General features: G+C 33.0%; 1 protein-coding gene across 4 annotated transcripts in view; it reads left to right on the top strand.

Annotated features, from left to right (window-relative positions):
- The window catches only part of PTBP2 (polypyrimidine tract binding protein 2), an 81,334-nt gene that overhangs the window by 52,655 nt on the left and 10,173 nt on the right, over positions 1-18,506 (top strand). For 2 of the 4 annotated variants that reach the window (XM_007462614.1, XM_007462613.1), the window contains exons 8-9: positions 2,893-3,088; positions 16,948-17,087. In XM_007462614.1, the coding sequence (XP_007462676.1) occupies positions 2,893-3,088; positions 16,948-17,087 (336 nt within the window). Of the gene's footprint in view, positions 1-2,892; positions 3,089-16,932; positions 17,088-18,506 lie in introns of all 4 variants that reach the window. The other 2 variants (XM_007462612.1, XM_007462611.1) reach the window with 1 other exon arrangement.

Below are 18,506 nucleotides of genomic sequence, written 5' to 3'. Positions count from 1 at the left end.
CGACCCCGCGTCCCCTGCATCGGCAGGCGGACTCTCAAGCACTGCGCCACCAGGGAAGCCTGGTCACTCTGTTTTAATATGCAAGTGGATTGTTTCTCATTAATGATTCCTTCCAGGAGTGTATTTCATTAGTTTCATTGGTGGCTTTTCCTGTTTTTAATCCATATGCAGTGTTTTATTGTGTTGTTAACTATACATTCTGTATTTAACATCTTTACTGAGTTTATCATGTTTTTGCCATAAATCTTATACTTAGTATGAAAATACTTCTTCCTGATGGTTTTAGTGTACTCCAAACCTTCCCTTTGCATAGACACATTTGAGAGGCCTTTCTGCAAATTAACTTGAGCTTTTACTGTCAGAAATCTTTGCTCTAGCAAGATCACTGCAATCCCGATTGCTGAACACAGACTGACTTGTGTGCTGCCATTATTTCCTGGAATTTTGCAAACACACAAGTTTGAAGTGAGCTTGCATATAGTTTACTCATTTGTAGTCATCTTCCCTCAGCCAGCTATTGAAAGTGCCTGGATTTCTATTCTCGTGTATCCTCAGCTCTTGTTCCTCGTGTATGTTGCTAACAGGTGATTTTAATTTACATATTGATTCCTGATTTCTCTAGCTTTTGTATCTTAGGTATACTTGTGTATCTTCCATCTACGTAAAGATATTTTTTTTTTAATTAAAGGAAGAATGTCAAAGGCTTCTAGAGGGCTTTCTAGCAGTTAGCATATTCAGGGTAGCTATTTGGCAGTCAACCTCATTGAAAGAACTCAGCCCCAAAGAAACTCTGCTTATTGTGAAGTTAGTGATTTTGTGTCAGTACATTACTTTTTGCATTAATTTAGATAATATGACCCAAAGCCAGGTCTTTTCTTACAAGATATCAGATTTTTTTGTATGATGTTATTGAAATAGTCACCTAAGAGTGAATTTTGCCACTCATCTTTTGACGTTCATATATTGGGGAGAGATATAGATTCTGTTACTTGGCTCAACATTTCCCCTATAGGAATGAGTAAATGAAGACCTATTTTCAATGCTTTGTTTGTCTTTACAGCAGAGTATTGAATTAATACTTATATTACTCTGGCTGAGAGAGTTGATACTTGGTTTTCATTCTCATATGATGATAGGTACATTGCCTAATTCAAATATAATTCAAATCCTGATGTGTTTGTAGTCCCTTTGAGTTTTCATCAGTAGTTATTGAAATTGGTGAACTTGGGTTGAATTGTGTTTTTAGGTTAGTTTTTAGCTTGGTAAATATATTCACATAAATCTTTATTTTATTTTATTTTTTATTTTATTTATTTATTTTTATTTAGTTTTTTATACAGCAGGTTCTTATTATCTGTTTTATACATATTAGTGTATACATGTCAATCCCAATCTCCCAATTCATCCCACCACCACCACCACCACCCCCAACACTTTCCCCCTTGGATAAATCTTAATTTTGTATATTAAAGGAACAGGTTTTCTTTTTTTAGAGTGGGAATATTTTAATTATAAGCTTTATATACATAAGGAGCTATAGAGGTTTACTTTTTCCATAACAGGGCACTCTTGATTATATTTGTCTGTTTCAGTTACTTTCCTTCTTCAACAGTGTGACAATTAAAATAGTCATACTGAGGTAATACAAAAATTCTCTTTTAAACATCAAATGTGAAAAATATGTTGGTCTACTATTAATATAGTTCTGGTTTTACACACTTAATAGATCTTGGTCTGCATAGATATCAGGCTTGATCTATTTATGTATTGTTATCAGAAGAATTGTTTTCATTTTTGAGGTGAATTATAGAGCTAAATATGTTCTTCATTTCTGGACTGTTATTTTATACAGTAAATGTTTATTCTTCTAATGAAAAATTAACAGTGTGTTCCCCTGTTCTCTAGTTCGTTCCAGGTTTCTATCCAGCTGGAGTAGCATTGGTGATTATATAGGAACAGAAAAAAACATAATAATCAACAGCAGCACAGTCCTTTTATAATTCATATATTTTACATATGTGTAAAATATACATATGTGCTTTTACATATGTGATCTTTTATCTAATCCTCATAATAGCCCTGGAAGGAAACATGGCAGCCATTGTCATATCTGTTTTGCAGGTTCAGAAAGATTCTGAGATTCAGAAAGGTTAAATAACTTGTTCAAGATGACCTTTCAACTCTAGAGCTTGTACTCCTTCTATTCCAGAACTTTCCTGGGATGACATTGAATTTGCTTATTCAGCAAGTTATTCTGATTCAGGTTGAGCAACCTAGGTTAAGGAAGATAATATTGGGTTGGCCAAAATGTTTGTTGGGGTTTTCCTTAAGATGTTATGGAAAACCCAGATGAACTTATTGACCAACCCAAGAGTTTTTGCTCATTTCATGGTAGTTGCTATTATGCATCATAGTGATATTTATTTGTCTTGAGGCACCTCATTTAATGTGGCGTCAAACAGAAGTTACCTTATACCTATACCAATTTTTATAAGTGTTACCATACAGCAAAAGATATGTGTATAATAAAATTAACTTTAAAGTATTGTGCAGACTATTAATGGTACTACTTTGGCAGGACTGACTATATTTGTGACCCTTGTTAATTTTTTTAAATTAAAGTATTTGCAGATTTTTAAAATTAAAAGTATTAGCACATATGTTTAACTGGTTACATTTTAGATTTAGATAACACTTTTCTATTTAAAGAAGATAGTATTTGTGGAAACCAATATATATTGGTTGGAATAGTAAAGAACAGGGTATGGAATTTGATCCCTTTCCTGGTGACTTTTATGTGCAGTTTTTCATTGTTGAGTTTTATTGTCGAAGTCATACTTTTTCTAATTTTTATTTCCTAAGATTGCTGATATATTTTGTTCACTTTTACAGGCCCTGGATGGTCAGAATATTTATAATGCTTGCTGTACCCTAAGGATTGATTTTTCCAAACTTGTGAATTTGAATGTAAAATACAACAATGATAAAAGTAGGGATTATACTCGACCTGATCTTCCATCTGGGGATGGACAACCTGCATTGGACCCAGCTATTGCTGCAGCATTTGCCAAGGAGACATCTCTCTTAGGTATGATTTTTATTGTCTATACCACTTTTCTCCCATTTTGCCAAATGGGAAAGTGCCTGTTAAACTCCAGTAAGTATAATGAATCTCCCATTTTGGAATTTAAGAAATTATGTTAGGTTTCTCCCCGCATCAGGTAAGAAAGCATATGTATGCTGTTGGAAGAAAACCCTAAGTTCATAAGTATAATGAAAATTGTATCAGTTATATTCTTTTTCACCACTCTCATCTTCTCTCCCAGAATAGAAGAGGAAAAGCTCTAATGAAGAAATACTGTTGAGTTCTTAATAAAATATTTACACTTTAAATTGAAGTCATGCTGTCTAGGGGCCCTTGTGCATATTCTTTAAGGCCAATCTAATTGTTTCAATTTAGCACTGCACAGACAATGAAAAGTTAACAGATGCAACATATAATGGGAGTAGGTGTATAGATATTTTTCAAAGCATATTATACTCTCTTTTAAACAATTTTAACTAGAAAGAATTTTATATAAAATTTATTTTGGTATTTATCAGTATTTGCATTTTGTCTTAATCATTGTATTTCACCTCATTCTACAATGGATTTGACCCACCTAATCAAAAACAAAACAAAACAAAAATTTGCAACTAATAATTGACAGAGTCAAGATGAAGAAAAAATAAAGGAAAATGTTATTTTGTAAGTAAAATAAGTGATTTATAATTTAAGATGAAATTTTACAGTTTTATTTGATGTATTCAGGAAATTCTTGGTTTCTGAAGTTTGTAAGATTATCATTAAATGAGTTGTTTCTATACATATGGAACCCAAGATTGATGAGTCACAAACTAGTTCTTACAGTTTATCAATTAAAAAGGAAAACATTATAATGAAGTAATTTTTGGAAATATTTACTTACTGTGAATATATAGCATGTGTTATCCATTTATAAATATGTAATATAAGTGATACATCTATGAACCGAGACACACTAATGCACAAGAGAAGCATTTGATATGTGAAATTAATTCTGGTAATTTTGACGAAACTGACCCTTTATTCTGGTTGTCTAATACATCTAGCACAAGTCATAGCAATTTATCATGACCATAATAGATTCTTTAGGTTGGTAACATTCTTTCTTGAGAGAATCTCTATCACTGTGTGGGGCTAATTTAAGGCTTTATTCCCTCAGCTTGGCTTGTGAGTATATAATATTGACTATTTCATGGCGTACCATTTTTTAAAGTCAAGAGTGAGACAATAATGAGTGATACATGGCCTTTGCTTGTAATTGCTACTGTGAATTCTTAAATTTTTTTAACTGATAGAAATTATTTTATAGAAAAGACAAAAATCAACATTTACTGAATAGTTTCTATGTCATAGGCATTCTCCAAGTCACTTAGCAGATACATTATTTAATCCTTAAAATAACCAAAGTAGAAGATGACAACAAGATTTTTTATAGTAGTTTCTAAGAAGTTTAAAATATTATATGCAACTCATTAAAAAGGGTAAAATACCAAGAAACTTCAGCTAGCGTCAAACATATGACCGTAGTAATCACTTTCTTGGACCCTAAGAGCTATGTGTGTTTGCTCATTTGGGTGTAGTTAGATGAGTTTGTATGTGTTTTTGATTTTGGGTGGAGTCATGTTTAGAGGGAATTCATCGTTTTCCTTGTAATCTCATGGCTTTGATGGAACTTTTTTAAAGTAATAATAAGTCTTTCTCATAAAAGATTATAAAGTTACACCATAACTAACTTCTGTCTTATTCAGTGCTTTTATCATTTTTCAAGTGTTCTACATTTTTGCATTAAAAGAATATGAGTAAAGTTGCTCAGTTCTTAGTAAATAAATTTGGTGTCTTCTTCCCGCTCTGTCTTGAATATTTTAATATAATATGCTGGCACACCTCGTTTCATTGTGCTTCACAGGTACTGTTTTGTTTTTGTTTTTTAAAAACAAATTGAAGGTTTGTGGCAACCCTGCATTGTCAGATGATGGTTAGCATTTTTTAGCAATAAAGTATTTTGTAATTAAGGTAAATACATTTTTTTAAGACATAATGATGTTTACACACTTAATAGACTACAGTATACTATAAACATAGCTTTTATATGCACAGGAAAACGATAAAATTTGTGTGACTTTATTGCAATACTTGCTTTATTGTGGTGGTCTGGAACCAAAGCTGCAAATATCTCCAAGGTATGTCTGTATTTTTGTTTCTGTGCTCTGCCTGATAAGAACAAGGAAAATATTTTGTGGTGAAAATATGTGAATTCACCTTCCTTTACTAAATGACTTCATCGTTTACCTGTTTTAATGGTTTTACATCTTATAACTGGGGTTTTTTATTTTAAATGTCTGCAGATAGTTTTTGAAAGTGGGGGAGTTACAAGTTTTAAAAATCAAATAATGGAATTTATAATTTATGAGATAACTTATATTTTGATTTTTTTATTTTCTATGTAAATACATATTTTGTACAAAATTAAAATCACACTGTTTACAGTTTTGTGTTTTATTTGAATTATTCTACTGATAATTTTTTTGAAAAATCATTATAGCTTCATAATATTCTAGTGGATATATAATACTTTTGGAAGTATGTTGGACATTTAGTCTACTTTCATACTTTTCATTAGTATAAATGGCACTGTGACAAACACCTGTACATAACTTTTTTGTCTCTTATTTACTTAGACTAGATTCCTAGAACTAGAATCATTGGGTCAAAGAAAATGTTAAAGCCTTCTGAATCTTGTTGCAAATTTCTTTCTAGAATGGTGATATTAATTTAAACTAACATGAATGGTATATGAGGCTGGCTATTGTACTTTTTCCTCTACCAGCTTATTATAATTGTTATTATTTTATGAACTAGTTTATAATTTTTCATTGCTTATTAGGTACTTACAAGTCTCTGAATTGGTTGTCTGGATTCTTTCTGTTAGGATGTACAAAACGTAAAATGTATATTAAGGATATTATGTTCATATTTGGTATGAGCTAAGCATTCAACTTTATACTTATATTTTAGACTGGCTAGTTACGGAAAAATATTTTAAAATAATTCATCACAATCCAAACGTTTCCATTTACAGGACATTAATGTAACTTTTTTTTACCCCCCACACCTTTGGTGGGTACCGTTATCTTTATGAGGAACCACTTACTGTTTTGCTTTTTAAAGTCGTCATCAAACACTCTTAATAGTGACATACACTGTTGTGTTAGTGAGGTCATGCCTTCTGGAATGGTGACTAAATTTTTTTCTCTGTTTATTTGCTTCTAGTGATATTTAGTAAGTCAGGTGACTTCAAAGTACAACAAACTAATATTGATAGGATCCATTTCCTGCTTGAGTCTTCCTCAAACAGTACTTTTGCAAAATGAAATAATTGCTCGGTATCCTTTTATTTCAAAGATTCTGTAAGAACACAGATACTAGGTGATAATTCTTTTCTGCTAAATATTTAGGGGGATTCACTTTACTTTGTATGATTTTTATATTATATCTAAGCACTTGACTAAATTTAATTAATTTGGAATCAGTATTATAAATTTTAATTGGTTTATTTTACACAGTAATTTTTTAAGACTAGCATTCTCGGCTTCTTTTTTTTAGTGCTAGGGACCACAGTGTCTCCAAAAATGTAATTTATTCAAGAATGGAGACTGAGGGCTTTTTAATTAGTTAGAAATCTGACATTTAAATACATAATCACAAACTTTGCAGACTATTACTTATTCACATATTCTACATCAGAGAACAAGGTGATCAGAAATCCTTGAGATTATAAATTGAAATGTCATTATAATGATCATTTTATCATGTTTAAGAAGTGTAGTTAATTTATTAAGGGGTGGTCACTTTTAGAAAAACTGCTAGAAGTAATTAATTTTTCATGATCATGTTGTCTACATTTTAAAAATTAATGCAGATAATATGTACAAAGAATACTTACTTTAGAGCCTTTTATGTATTTTGAGTTAATAAGTAGCAGCCGTTCTCATCATACGGTTTTAACAGAAAAGCAAAGCAAACTTTGTATAGGATATCTTTTGAAGTGAAAATAGTTGATAATTGAGAACAGATATAACAACCATTTATTCATAAGGGTAAATATGTAGTTCTTATAGATCAGTTTTTCTCAAACTTGCCTGCACATCAAAATTACCAGGTCTTACCCTAGACTGAGAATCCCTAATGATTAGTGGGTTTCTAATTTTTTAAGATTCCAGGACTCCAAGATGTAGTGGGAGTTGAGAATTACTGCTATAGAGGAAAGTTTGTAATTTTTTAGGTGCTTTATTTTAGTTTTTTAACAAAGTTATTAGTGTTCTCATAAAAACATACTTTATACCTATTGAGCCAGTATTCTAATACTTTTCTTTATTCATGCCATGTAAATCTGTCTTGGTATCGGTACAATTCCACTGATACTGTTTAGCTGTTAAATTGAATTTGGTTTTCTTTTCTATGTGTTTATGATGCATAAAATTAACAAGTAAACTTGTTTTTAAAATATTTTTTAAAACTTACTTTAAGCTTAATATTTTAAAATTTATTTTTAAGTGACTTCTGAAAGCTTTTGTTTTTGTTACTTTTTTTTTTTTTTTTTTTTTTTTTTGCGGTACGCGGACCTCCCACCGCTGCGGCCTCTCCCATTGCGGAGCACAGGCTCCAGACGCGCAGGCTCAGCGGCCATGGCTCACGGGCCCAGCCGCTCCGCAGCATGTGGGATCTTCCCGGACCGGGACACGAACCCATGTCCCCTGCATCAGCAGGCGGACTCTCAACCACTGCGCCACCACAGAAGCCCTGTTTTTGTTACTTTTGAATGAGTTATTTACATGGTGTTTTTTTTTTAAGTTTTTATTATCAAAGACTTCAGTTATCATATCCATTATCTCAATTCACTAGTTCCCACACTTGTTTTACCTGTTCATTTTTTCTGTTGTATTTTGAGACAAATCCTTAACATCAGGTCATCTCAAACATGACCATAATTTCTTTAAAATAATGACATTTTCTTACCAAGCATACCTGATCAAAACTGATTAAAACCTGATTATCATACCTATCAAAATTGATGATAATTTCTTAATGTTGAATACCCAGTCAATCTTGCATTTCCCAGTTGTCTCAAAAAATGTTTTTTAAGCATTGATTTGTTCAGAATAGGATCTTCTCAAGGGCCACACATGGCATTTGGTAGTTATGTCTCCTGAATGTCTATTACTCTGTTAAAGTCCTCTCCCTCCGTCCCAACCCTCAGTTCCATTGACTTATTGTGGAAACCTAGTTATATTCTTTTAGAAAATGCCGCAATCTGGATTGGTCTGGCTATTTCCTTATAGTGTCATCTTTTTTTTTTTTTAAGATCACGTGTTCTTGTGTATTCATATTTATTTATTCATTTTTAAAAAATATTTATTTGGCTGTGTCGAGTCTTAGTTGCGGCCTGCTGGTTCTAAGTTCCCTGACCAGGGATCAAACCCAGGCCCCCTGCATTGGGAGCACGGAGTCTTAATCACTTTCTGTCTTTAAAATGTCTCTTTTAAAGAGGAAGTTGCAAGAGCTGGGGTAGAATTGTTCATTTTAAAATTTGGATAACATTTTTACTTGTGAATCATGAATTAACTTGAAGCAATAAGCTTTAAAGAATTTATTTAACTCCAAGTACATTTTATATAATATTTGAATTAATATGTTTTAAATCTGGAAATTATTTTGTCTTCTCAGCAAAGGAAATAGTTGGTGGTAATTGCATACTTCATACTTTGGAGGTATAATGGGCCATAAACATTAGGAGAAATACATTATTACATCAGTTCATATTTACTTATTTACCAGCCTTCTCAAATGGAATAAGCTTATAACTGTAGGACTAAAATGTTATTCATAGGCTGCTTTATAACTATTCAGGGTACACATTTTCATTCAGAGTTCTTAATGGTTGATTTTATAGTCCTAAACTGATTTGTTATGGTCATCCATTCTATTGTTCTCAGCTATAGCTTTAAGAAATTTCTTTTATTAATCCTACGTTTACCTCCTCCTTTTCCATGATACCCTGTCACATATTTGAAAACCTTATATTTATCCTGGTGTTCATATTTTTAAAGCTAAACAGCTAAACAACAGAAATTGATTCAGTGGTAATCAGCTTCAGCCTTTGGATGTAGAAGACAGATTTAAATTAAATCATACTGTAGATTTAATCTTGAAAAATTTTTAAGAGTTGACAGTTATGTATGTGGTATGGCTAAAACAAAGTAAAGCCTTCTAAAGTATATTACTGCTACCTCTGCAATTAGTAGAAGAAACACTGTGCATTTGTGACCATAGTATAAAATGTGCACCTCTATTTGAAGGAGGTAAAAGTTATGCAGGAAGTTTTCAGTCTCTAAAGATGCACCAAGAAAGCAATAGATACATACAGGAAATTTTAGTGGGGTTTTTTTTTTTTTTTTTCTGAGTTCCTCCTAACTTCATATTTCTCTTCCTTTTAATTTCTGTATTTTTTCTTTTTCCTGTTAATCTTGATTTTAATTTAAAAATGGTATTCTGTCTCTGAATCTGCCTCTCCTTTTTACCCCACTTTCTGAATTTTTCTTAAGCTCCTTAAGTAATTGCTGTGAGCTTTTCACATTCCTAGAAGGATTCTACCTCACCTCAGTGGCATCCTGCTTTATTCATTAATTGCATTTTTCAGCAGTCATTTTAGCACTGTGCTGGGTACTGTAGGGGCTCAGAAAAATTACAAGGTTTCTGTGCTTGTAATCTTGTTTATACTCTGGTGGAGGCAGCATATGCCTGAATATCTCTAATGTGAGGCAAACTGAAATATATAATAGAGTTTAATGTAGTATTAGAGCATAATGAAGTGAGTAATTTATCCTCCAAAGGAGAAAGTGGAAGGGCTTTATGGGCCAAAGGCATTTGATTTGGATAAGAATAAAGGATTTAAAAAACACAGCATGAGAAATGTGATGAAGAATATATCATACATGTTTAGGAAGTGACAAGTATTCAGTTGTGAATGAGGCATAGGGTAATTGGGAAAACATGAAAGGCAATGATGTCAGAAAGAACTAGTTTGAGAGAAGATCTTAGAACTGATGCTATCCCAAGGAGTATACTGGAGACTATTAGTCTAAGTAAGGTAAAATTGTGAATCTAAACTAGGGACAGAAATGAGAATGGAAAGAAAGAAACATGGGAAAAATTAAATGTAAAAGTAATAGGACTTGGCACCTTATGATATGATGAAGAATTAAACTTGTGGAGGAGTCCACTTAGACAGTAGGAAATTCAGCCTAGGACTTAGGCAAGAGTTCTGTGGGGTTGAGAATTTGAAAGGCCAGAGGAGTGTTATTTTGGTTTAGAGAGATCAGATTTGTAGTTGCCAGATACAGGGCTTGGGGGTGGAGAGAAATTAGATAAAGGTGGTCAACAGGTACAAACTTCCAGTTATAAGATAAATAAGTACTAGGGATGTAATGTAACATGATACATATAATGAACACTGCTCTATGTTATATATGAAGGTTGTTAGGAGAGTAAATCCTGAGTTCTCATCACAAGGAGAAAAAAAATTTTTCCTATTTCTTTAATGTTGTATCTGTATGAGATGATGGATGTTCACTAAATTTATTGTGATAATCATCTCATGGTGTATGTAAGTCAAATCATTATGCTGTACACCTTAAATTTATACAGTGCTGTATGTCCATTATATCTCAGTAAAACTGAAAGAAAAAAAAACTTTGGTTTAAGATTCTCAGATATAAGAGAGCAAGAGGGCTAAAGACTTGAAATTGAAACTTTAAGCACTACACATTTATGTTGTGGGAAAGTAAAGAAGTAAGGGATTGAGGGATGAAATAAATAGGGTTAAAATTAGAAGTGCCTATTCAGTTTAGTATTTACCATAAAGTTTATTCTTATTCATAAGAATGGGTATAAATCAAATTACAGTGGATTAGGAATGTAAATTTGATAAGAAAGTACTTCTCTTTGAATAAGTGCCTTAGGAAGGAAGGAGAAATGGGATGGTAGTTGAGGAGCAAATCAGGGCCCAAGAGGAAGTGTTTACAGTGAAGGAGTATGCATAATCATTAAGAGTATGTGGTCCAAATCCAGGCATCCTCAGTTCAAAAGCTGGCTCAGCTTCACTCTCCCAGCTTTCACATTTGTCGTGGATATAATGATAGTAATCCCTATGTTCTAAGGCAGGTGTGAGGATTAAATGTTTTAATACATACAGAGAACTTTTCACAGTGTCTGGCATAGAATGAATGCTAATTTCATAGTAACTAGTATTTGTTTTGAAGGCTAGCTTAAGTCCTAGAATTGATTGTAGTAGATTGGATCAAGAATATAGTGGAAATGTTGGGGCCTACGAAATATAGAGATACTTTTCAGGACCATTGTGAGAACTGGAAGGAATTTTTATCAAGCTCACATAGAGATTTAGGGGCAGAGCTGGAGCCAGAACTGAAGTCATCAGCTTTTGATAGTCCATATTCTTTCTTCTCACCATTTGTATCTTTATGAAGAAAGGGGAACAGATGAAGAAAGAGAGAGGACTTTTGAAGTTGATTGAAAATTTTGGGGGAATTCTGATCTCAGTCTTACAAGATACTTGCTGAACATAACACGGTTGAGAATAGGGTACAGGACTTAAGTCTAGTGGATTTTTAGGGAATTCTTGAAAATAGAATAGGAAATGCGGCTAACATCAACTAACAAAATGTGGAATCAGTTTGGGGTTGTAGGGTGTGTGTGTGTGTGTGTGTTTTCACTCTAATATTTTACAAACCTAGATGAAAGCATATCCAAAATATAAGATTTGATTTATCCAAGTCTGGCATTGTAGAGCATTAATGGATTAGGAATAAGCAAGCCAAAATGCTCTAGACATAGTATAGTCTAGTCAAGGGAGAACAGAAAGGGAAGTGGTTATCATATAGGCTAAAAATGGGTTGGTTCAGTGGCTGGTATGGGAGTAGGATCTATAAGATGGAAGAACGAAGTCAGGAAAGGGGATGTAATATTAGAAATGAATGGCAAAAAAAGAAAAAAATCAAAGATGTAGCAAAAGAAGTTGGGAAAACAGACTGATACAGTAAAAATCATCAAAGTAGAAGTTTTTAAGAAATAGTGAGACCAGTGTGTCAGACAGATCACAGGATGAGGACAAGAGCTGAGATAGAAGGAAGAAATAAAGCCAGGTGCCAAAGTCTTAATGTAATGAGAGAAAATGTCCCAGTGACCTGATGGCTGTTTTGATGAGAAATGATTGCATGGTACGACCTCAAAGACATTCTAATTGGTGACGGCAGAACAGCAGTCTGAAAGTAACATTGGATGGTGAGATAGTGGGATGAATAATGCACCCTTTACTTTCCTTTGGGGAATGGTTTAGGGAGGTAAAAATGACTTTTTGAGAGGGTTATAAGATAAGTTTCATTAGGACCAAACAAACCTTTAATGAAAAATTTTCTCTAAGGAACACATTGAATAAAATGCAATTGTTAATGATAGAAAAGAAAAATGGGTTCTAGAGGGTAAAATAAAAATTGACGAGAAGGTTGGTGGAAGAGGAAGAATGGATTGTTTGAGGAAAAAATAGCAGCTGTCATTCTTGTCAAAGGTAAAATTTTTATTTTCAAGTCGGGAAATAAAATATTGTAAAAACTGTCCCCCTCACCCAGGACCCTATATTACATGAATTATAACAGGCCGCAAAGTCCCACCACCAATCCTCTATTCAGTCGTATGTGAGAATAACAACCACCAGATGTCTTGAACAGGGAAAAGAAGTGTAAGACCAAAAACAGGGGAAAGAACTTTAAGACCAAAAGATATGATGTAATTGACTTTGGATAGATGTTTCAGAATAGGAAATGAAAGGATAAAACAAATTCTGCATCTCTAAAAAGCATGGATAAAACTGTCATAGTCAAGAGGAGCCTAAGGAGGTATGACTAAATCTAATAATGGCATCCTGAAACAAAAAAAGGACATTAGATGCAAATTAAGGAAATCTGAATACTTTATGGACCTTAATTAATAATAACATTAATACTGGCTGATTAGTTGGAACATATACAATTATATGATAGTACAATATATCTATGTATAATATATATGATATATAACTATATCATGCTATAGTAAGATATTAATAATGGGGGAAAAGGGGTGCCCAAGGTTTTAAGAACTGTGGAGAATTTTTAATTTCTGTAAATCTAAAACTGTTCTAAAGTACAAGTTTATTAAAAATTATAGGTAAAATTTGCTAATGATTTAAGTTATCAAGAACAGTTTAATTCTTCAGTTGTAATGGACAAGGTTAGGGATGTCTGTGTGCCTCAGCAAAATATGACCTGAGGGATAGACAGATGCATAATTTCTAATCACTTCATCCCTGTGGACTTTGAATCTCTATCAGATAGATAGGTACATGGCAGTGTGGCCATCAGTCTCAGGGAGAAAGGGCTAGTAATGTGTCAGAACTAACAAAAGAAATTTATAAAATTGCTGAATCACTCAAAATGCTGGGTGGTCCAGCCGATGAAGATCATTTCACATAGAAGGGGGATCCCTGTGACACCTTCCTTTTCTTTTCATGTGGCAGTTTATGAAGCTCTTTGACGTTATTTGATTCCTACAACAATACTGAAAGTAAAACAGACGTTTTTATCCCCCATCTCAATATGCATAAATAGTGTTTTTTACAGCATACCTGCTGCCTTGAAGATGTAAATCATTAAAATTAAAGTTATTTCTACAGCTAAAAGTAATCCATTAGAGCCAATGTGCATAACGTGTTTTATATGTTTTTTTACAAAGGGAAGATAGTAAATGTTATTTTCTCTCACAGCTAGGAGTTAACATTAATATGAAAAACACAGTGCAGAATTCCTTTTCAGAATTCATTATTATGGCATAAATAGTACATCATGAAATACTTCGTAGGTTTTTATATTTTTGTGTAGCAGACAACACTGAGATTAAACCTAAAAAAAAAAATCACCTTATTGACAAAATAATTTTTTAGAGGATAGTGTACTGAAGGAAATGGTGGAAACTATCCTTAGAGGCTTTAAAAGTTCAGTAAAAACCTCAAGACTATTCTAGTGATTTGGAACTGTGAAAGATGACTGAAATAGTTTTTCTAAGTTACCAGACTAGGAGAAGAAATAGTGGAAGAGAGATACATGCTAGTGGCGCTAAGGACAGTGACTGCCCTCATCTCTTGAAGTACTTTTGCATCATGCTCTGGGCTGCCTAAAATGAAGAAAGATCATTTGGCAAGAGGATAGATCATCTGACTTAGTAGCAAGTGACCCAGAATGGTGAGAATAAATGGAGAAGTAGGGAGATTATGAAGTAGCATTTGGATAGTAGCAAGAACAGTGGGGACCTCATAGCTTACATTCCACATTTTGCTGAGCTTTCCATTATCTCCTTACTAAAAGGAGATAAATTGTATCTACTTGGAGCCACAGAATTTCACGAATATTTTCACAAGAAAATTAAGTCTTATTTTTACTAAAGTGTAGTGTTGTTTATTAAAACATGGCATTCTTTTTTTTAAGTCTTTCACACTTCAAAAAGGGCTTTAGCCTAGTCTCTTAATTCTTAATTACCATTTTTAATTAATTTTAATTATTTTAATTCTCAGTGATTATTTTTCCATGATGTCTTGATGTTTTAAATAATATTGTGCTACCACAGTATCTCCATTACAAATCCCAGACTTAAAGTTTCTTTGAATAAATTTTTAATCATTGAATATTTTGGTGAAGTATTATGGTGTTTAATTGTATATTGTCGTGGTAGAGAGGTATTTTACAAGAAACCATTTTCTGCAAAAATGAAGTGTTTAGACTGTTGTGTTTAGACTGATAGATCAAATGTATTGATGTTTTATATGTGTTTCATGAATTAGTAATATTTCTTGAAATATCAACAGAGAAAGACAAATGATAAGTAACTTAGAACTATAAGTTTTGGAATCTAACTACACATCTAATAAGAGTATGCAAGATCAAAATGACTGGGAGTACATACCTAGGAATTAAGGATTGTATCTTACATTTGGCAGCATTTTAAGATATCCATTGAATGTTAAATGGAAACAGCCTATCAAATGTAATGAGAGCTGTGATATTTAACATTGAGAAGTTAGTAATACCATAGAATAGTTAAAGTGGTGGATCCTAAAAGGCACTGAAGTCTATTATGCATGAGTAATTATTAGACGTGAGAAGTTTCTATTTTAAAATTAGATCCTTATTTCTGGATTTACTTTAAAAATAAAATTGGTGAGTAGATACAACACGATTGGCCATGAGTTAATAATTGGTAAACAGTTGTGGTGGATACATGGGGCTCATTATTCTAGTCTCTCTACTTTTGTATATGTTGGAAAATTTCCAAAACAAAAAGTAAAATCTAAAAAATAAGAGTGGAGAAATAAGAAAAAAAGATGGGGGGAGGAAATCCCCAAAAATGGTATGTGGAGTGGTGGTGGGGGACTGTAAAATAAACTCATACAGAGCAAGAATGTAAGTGAGAAACACCATTCTACTGATGGGGGAGGTACTCAGAAAAGATAAAAGGAGATGGGGAGGGAAAAATTTTATAAGTCAAAAACTAAAGAAGTTAAGAATTGTCAGTCTTCAAGAGCCGTTCACCCTTCCAATGAAAGGTCATAGTTTCTGTAAAGTAAAAAGATAAACGAACTGGCTAAAAGAGTAACATCTGAAACCAGAGGTAACAGCACATCCTTATGACATGTACAAGAAAGCTGGAAAGAGAAAAGAAGAAATAAAACATGAACTTATGGGACAACAGTACTAAGGGCCAGTTCTACCCAGGTATGTCATGAATTAACTTCATGTAGGTTGAATGTTTGTCGCCTTTATCATGAGAAGGAAAAAAAAGAACATATAACTCATTTCTTTAGTGAACTAATATTTATTGAGAAATAAGCTGGTATGTAAGAATTTAAGGGATGAAAGGAATCCAAGTTTATTGATAATTGAAATACAGATAAAAGATGCTGAGACAAAGGGAATTCCGTGGAATAAATGAAGAATCCTGAAGATGACAGAACAACAGTAAGACTGGAAAGTAGAACAGTAGAAATAAGAAGGAAATGTTAAAACTGGTAGGTAAAGGATAGGAAAATACTGAAAGAGAAAGCTTGTGTGATATAGAGACTTTTTCTCATTCTTTCTATGGGGGAAGCGTTGTAATTGAGAAACTTGTGTTATTTGAGTGTGGAATTAAGGAAAACAGATTTTGATAAGATTTTCTTTAGGTCACTTGAATGAATTAAATAATGATGTTCAGGGTGATTATGTCTCTAAAAGTGAAGGACTTACTATATATATGTTTTGTAAGCTGTAATTATTTGTCTAATTTCAAGCACGTTTATAAAGAAGGTAGCACTTGTATAAAAAAGTGAGTTACTGTTATGTTGAAGATGATTTTTTTTTAGATTTGGCTCCTCACTATGAACCATGGAAGTGAATTTTTCAAGTCTCTGACTTGGAGGTATATTCTTTATGCTGTGTTTGCTTTTCCATAGGAAATGGAATGTTGTATATTTAATTTTTTTAACATAATACAGGTATGTACCTTAGTTCTAATATTTAATGATTTCATTGAAACCAATTAATTTTATCCACTACTTATCAGCAGCTAATTTTTCTAAATGTTATAAAAATTTACTTTCAGGAACCATTTGGAACGGTCAGCCCTAAGCCGTGCAGCCATCGTGCTTAAATTGGTTTTTGTAAACGACTTGTGTGTGTTTCGTAAAATATGCTTTATTTTAAAATTAGGGCTTCCTGTTGCAGCTGTTCCAGGAGCTCTGAGTCCTTTGGCTATTCCAAACGCTGCTGCAGCAGCTGCTGCAGCTGCTGCTGGCCGAGTGGGTATGCCTGGAGTCTCAGCTGGTGGCAATACAGTCCTGTTGGTTAGCAATTTAAATGAAGAGGTTAGTAAAATAATTTTCTAGTGTTTATTTTTTAACTCCATTTCATTTGTGAAAGTTTTTCATGTTTATTTCATTTTGCACTTGCCTTTCTTTTTATGTACATTCATTAGTCAAAGTATTTTCTGTGTGTTTCTACTTCCGAATAAAATCTATGTACTTGTTTAGGTAATACTTTATTTCCGTAGACAGTCATATCTCTTTTAATATATATATATATATATTTTAACCTAACTACCTATTTTTCCTAAGAAAAATATGGTGAAGTACTGTAGTTTGGCTTTTTATCTTTTTGTTGTTCTCAAAAGGCAAATGTGATCTAATTTGCAGATGTAACTGTAAAACAATTTTGCTCTTTGCCTTTTCTAATTATTTGCTTGTTCATTTCATGCTTATGTGTCATTGCATTTTTTTAAATCTTATTTTATGTGAACTACTCTAATACATTTTTCTTTGAAGGTTCTTCCAAAGATCTTGACGAGGCACTCTTCCAGTCTTTCTTAGTAATTTTTTCTTTGCAGTTATTAGTCATTGTCTTCTAAAAATATTTTTCAACTTTACCCTTCCCTGAACCCCTCCCACCCCGTTAAATAAAGTTTATTGCTGAGTTATTTTCTTTAGTTGTACATTTTATGTCTGGTATATTTTATTTTGATTGCTATGGAAGCTGGTATGAAATGTGGGAAGCTCAGAGTATCAGTTTATGATGTCTAATTTGAATATTTGTTTCATTTTTAATTGGCCTCTGTTAATATGAACATTAAGCTATTTTATCATTTAGTACTATTGTCATCCACAGTTCTGCATGCTAAAATGTTTGAATCAGAGTGCCTTTGTTTTTCTCTTAAGAATTTTGCCTGCATTTCATAACCAGCCATGCTTATGCAGTTAAAGTTCAAAGTTTAAAATTCCTGTGCATGCTTTCCTTCCCTATGTTGAGATGAAATGCTGTAATTTACTCTTGGATATAGATGTACTTTACCCATATTTGTCTTGGATGACTACATTTTACTCAGTTTTTCTTGTACAGTACATAAACCAACCATTTTCTGACCAAATCCTGCATTTCCTATGTACTGACCTATATTTTATTTTTTTTTGTTCCCCAATTCCTTATTTTTTTCTTCTGCATTGCTGTTTCCCTTCCCCATTTCATCCTTTTCCCTGTGTGTTCACCTTCCCTTTCCTTGTCTTTTCCCAAATGCCCATTCCCTTCCCTGTCTTATCCTTTATTTTCCTTGTCCTTGTCTTCATCCCCTGTCTCCATTCCCTGTGTTCATGCTTCTGTGCTTGAACAAATGTTCCTCGGACCAACTTGCCCCAATTAACCGCCTTGAACCATGATCCATGACCACCTCACCATTCTGCGGGAACCACCCTTCGTTATGGATGATCTGTTCATCTCCGCTCTTCCCCGTCTCT

The sequence above is a fragment of the Lipotes vexillifer genome, unplaced genomic scaffold, assembly GCF_000442215.2.
Source record: "Lipotes vexillifer unplaced genomic scaffold, Lipotes_vexillifer_v1.1 scaffold826, whole genome shotgun sequence".
In the NCBI taxonomy this organism is placed as follows: Eukaryota; Metazoa; Chordata; class Mammalia; order Artiodactyla; family Lipotidae; genus Lipotes; species Lipotes vexillifer.
The sequence above is the reverse complement of the archived record's forward strand: the minus strand, read 5'-3'. Positions and strand labels throughout refer to the sequence as shown.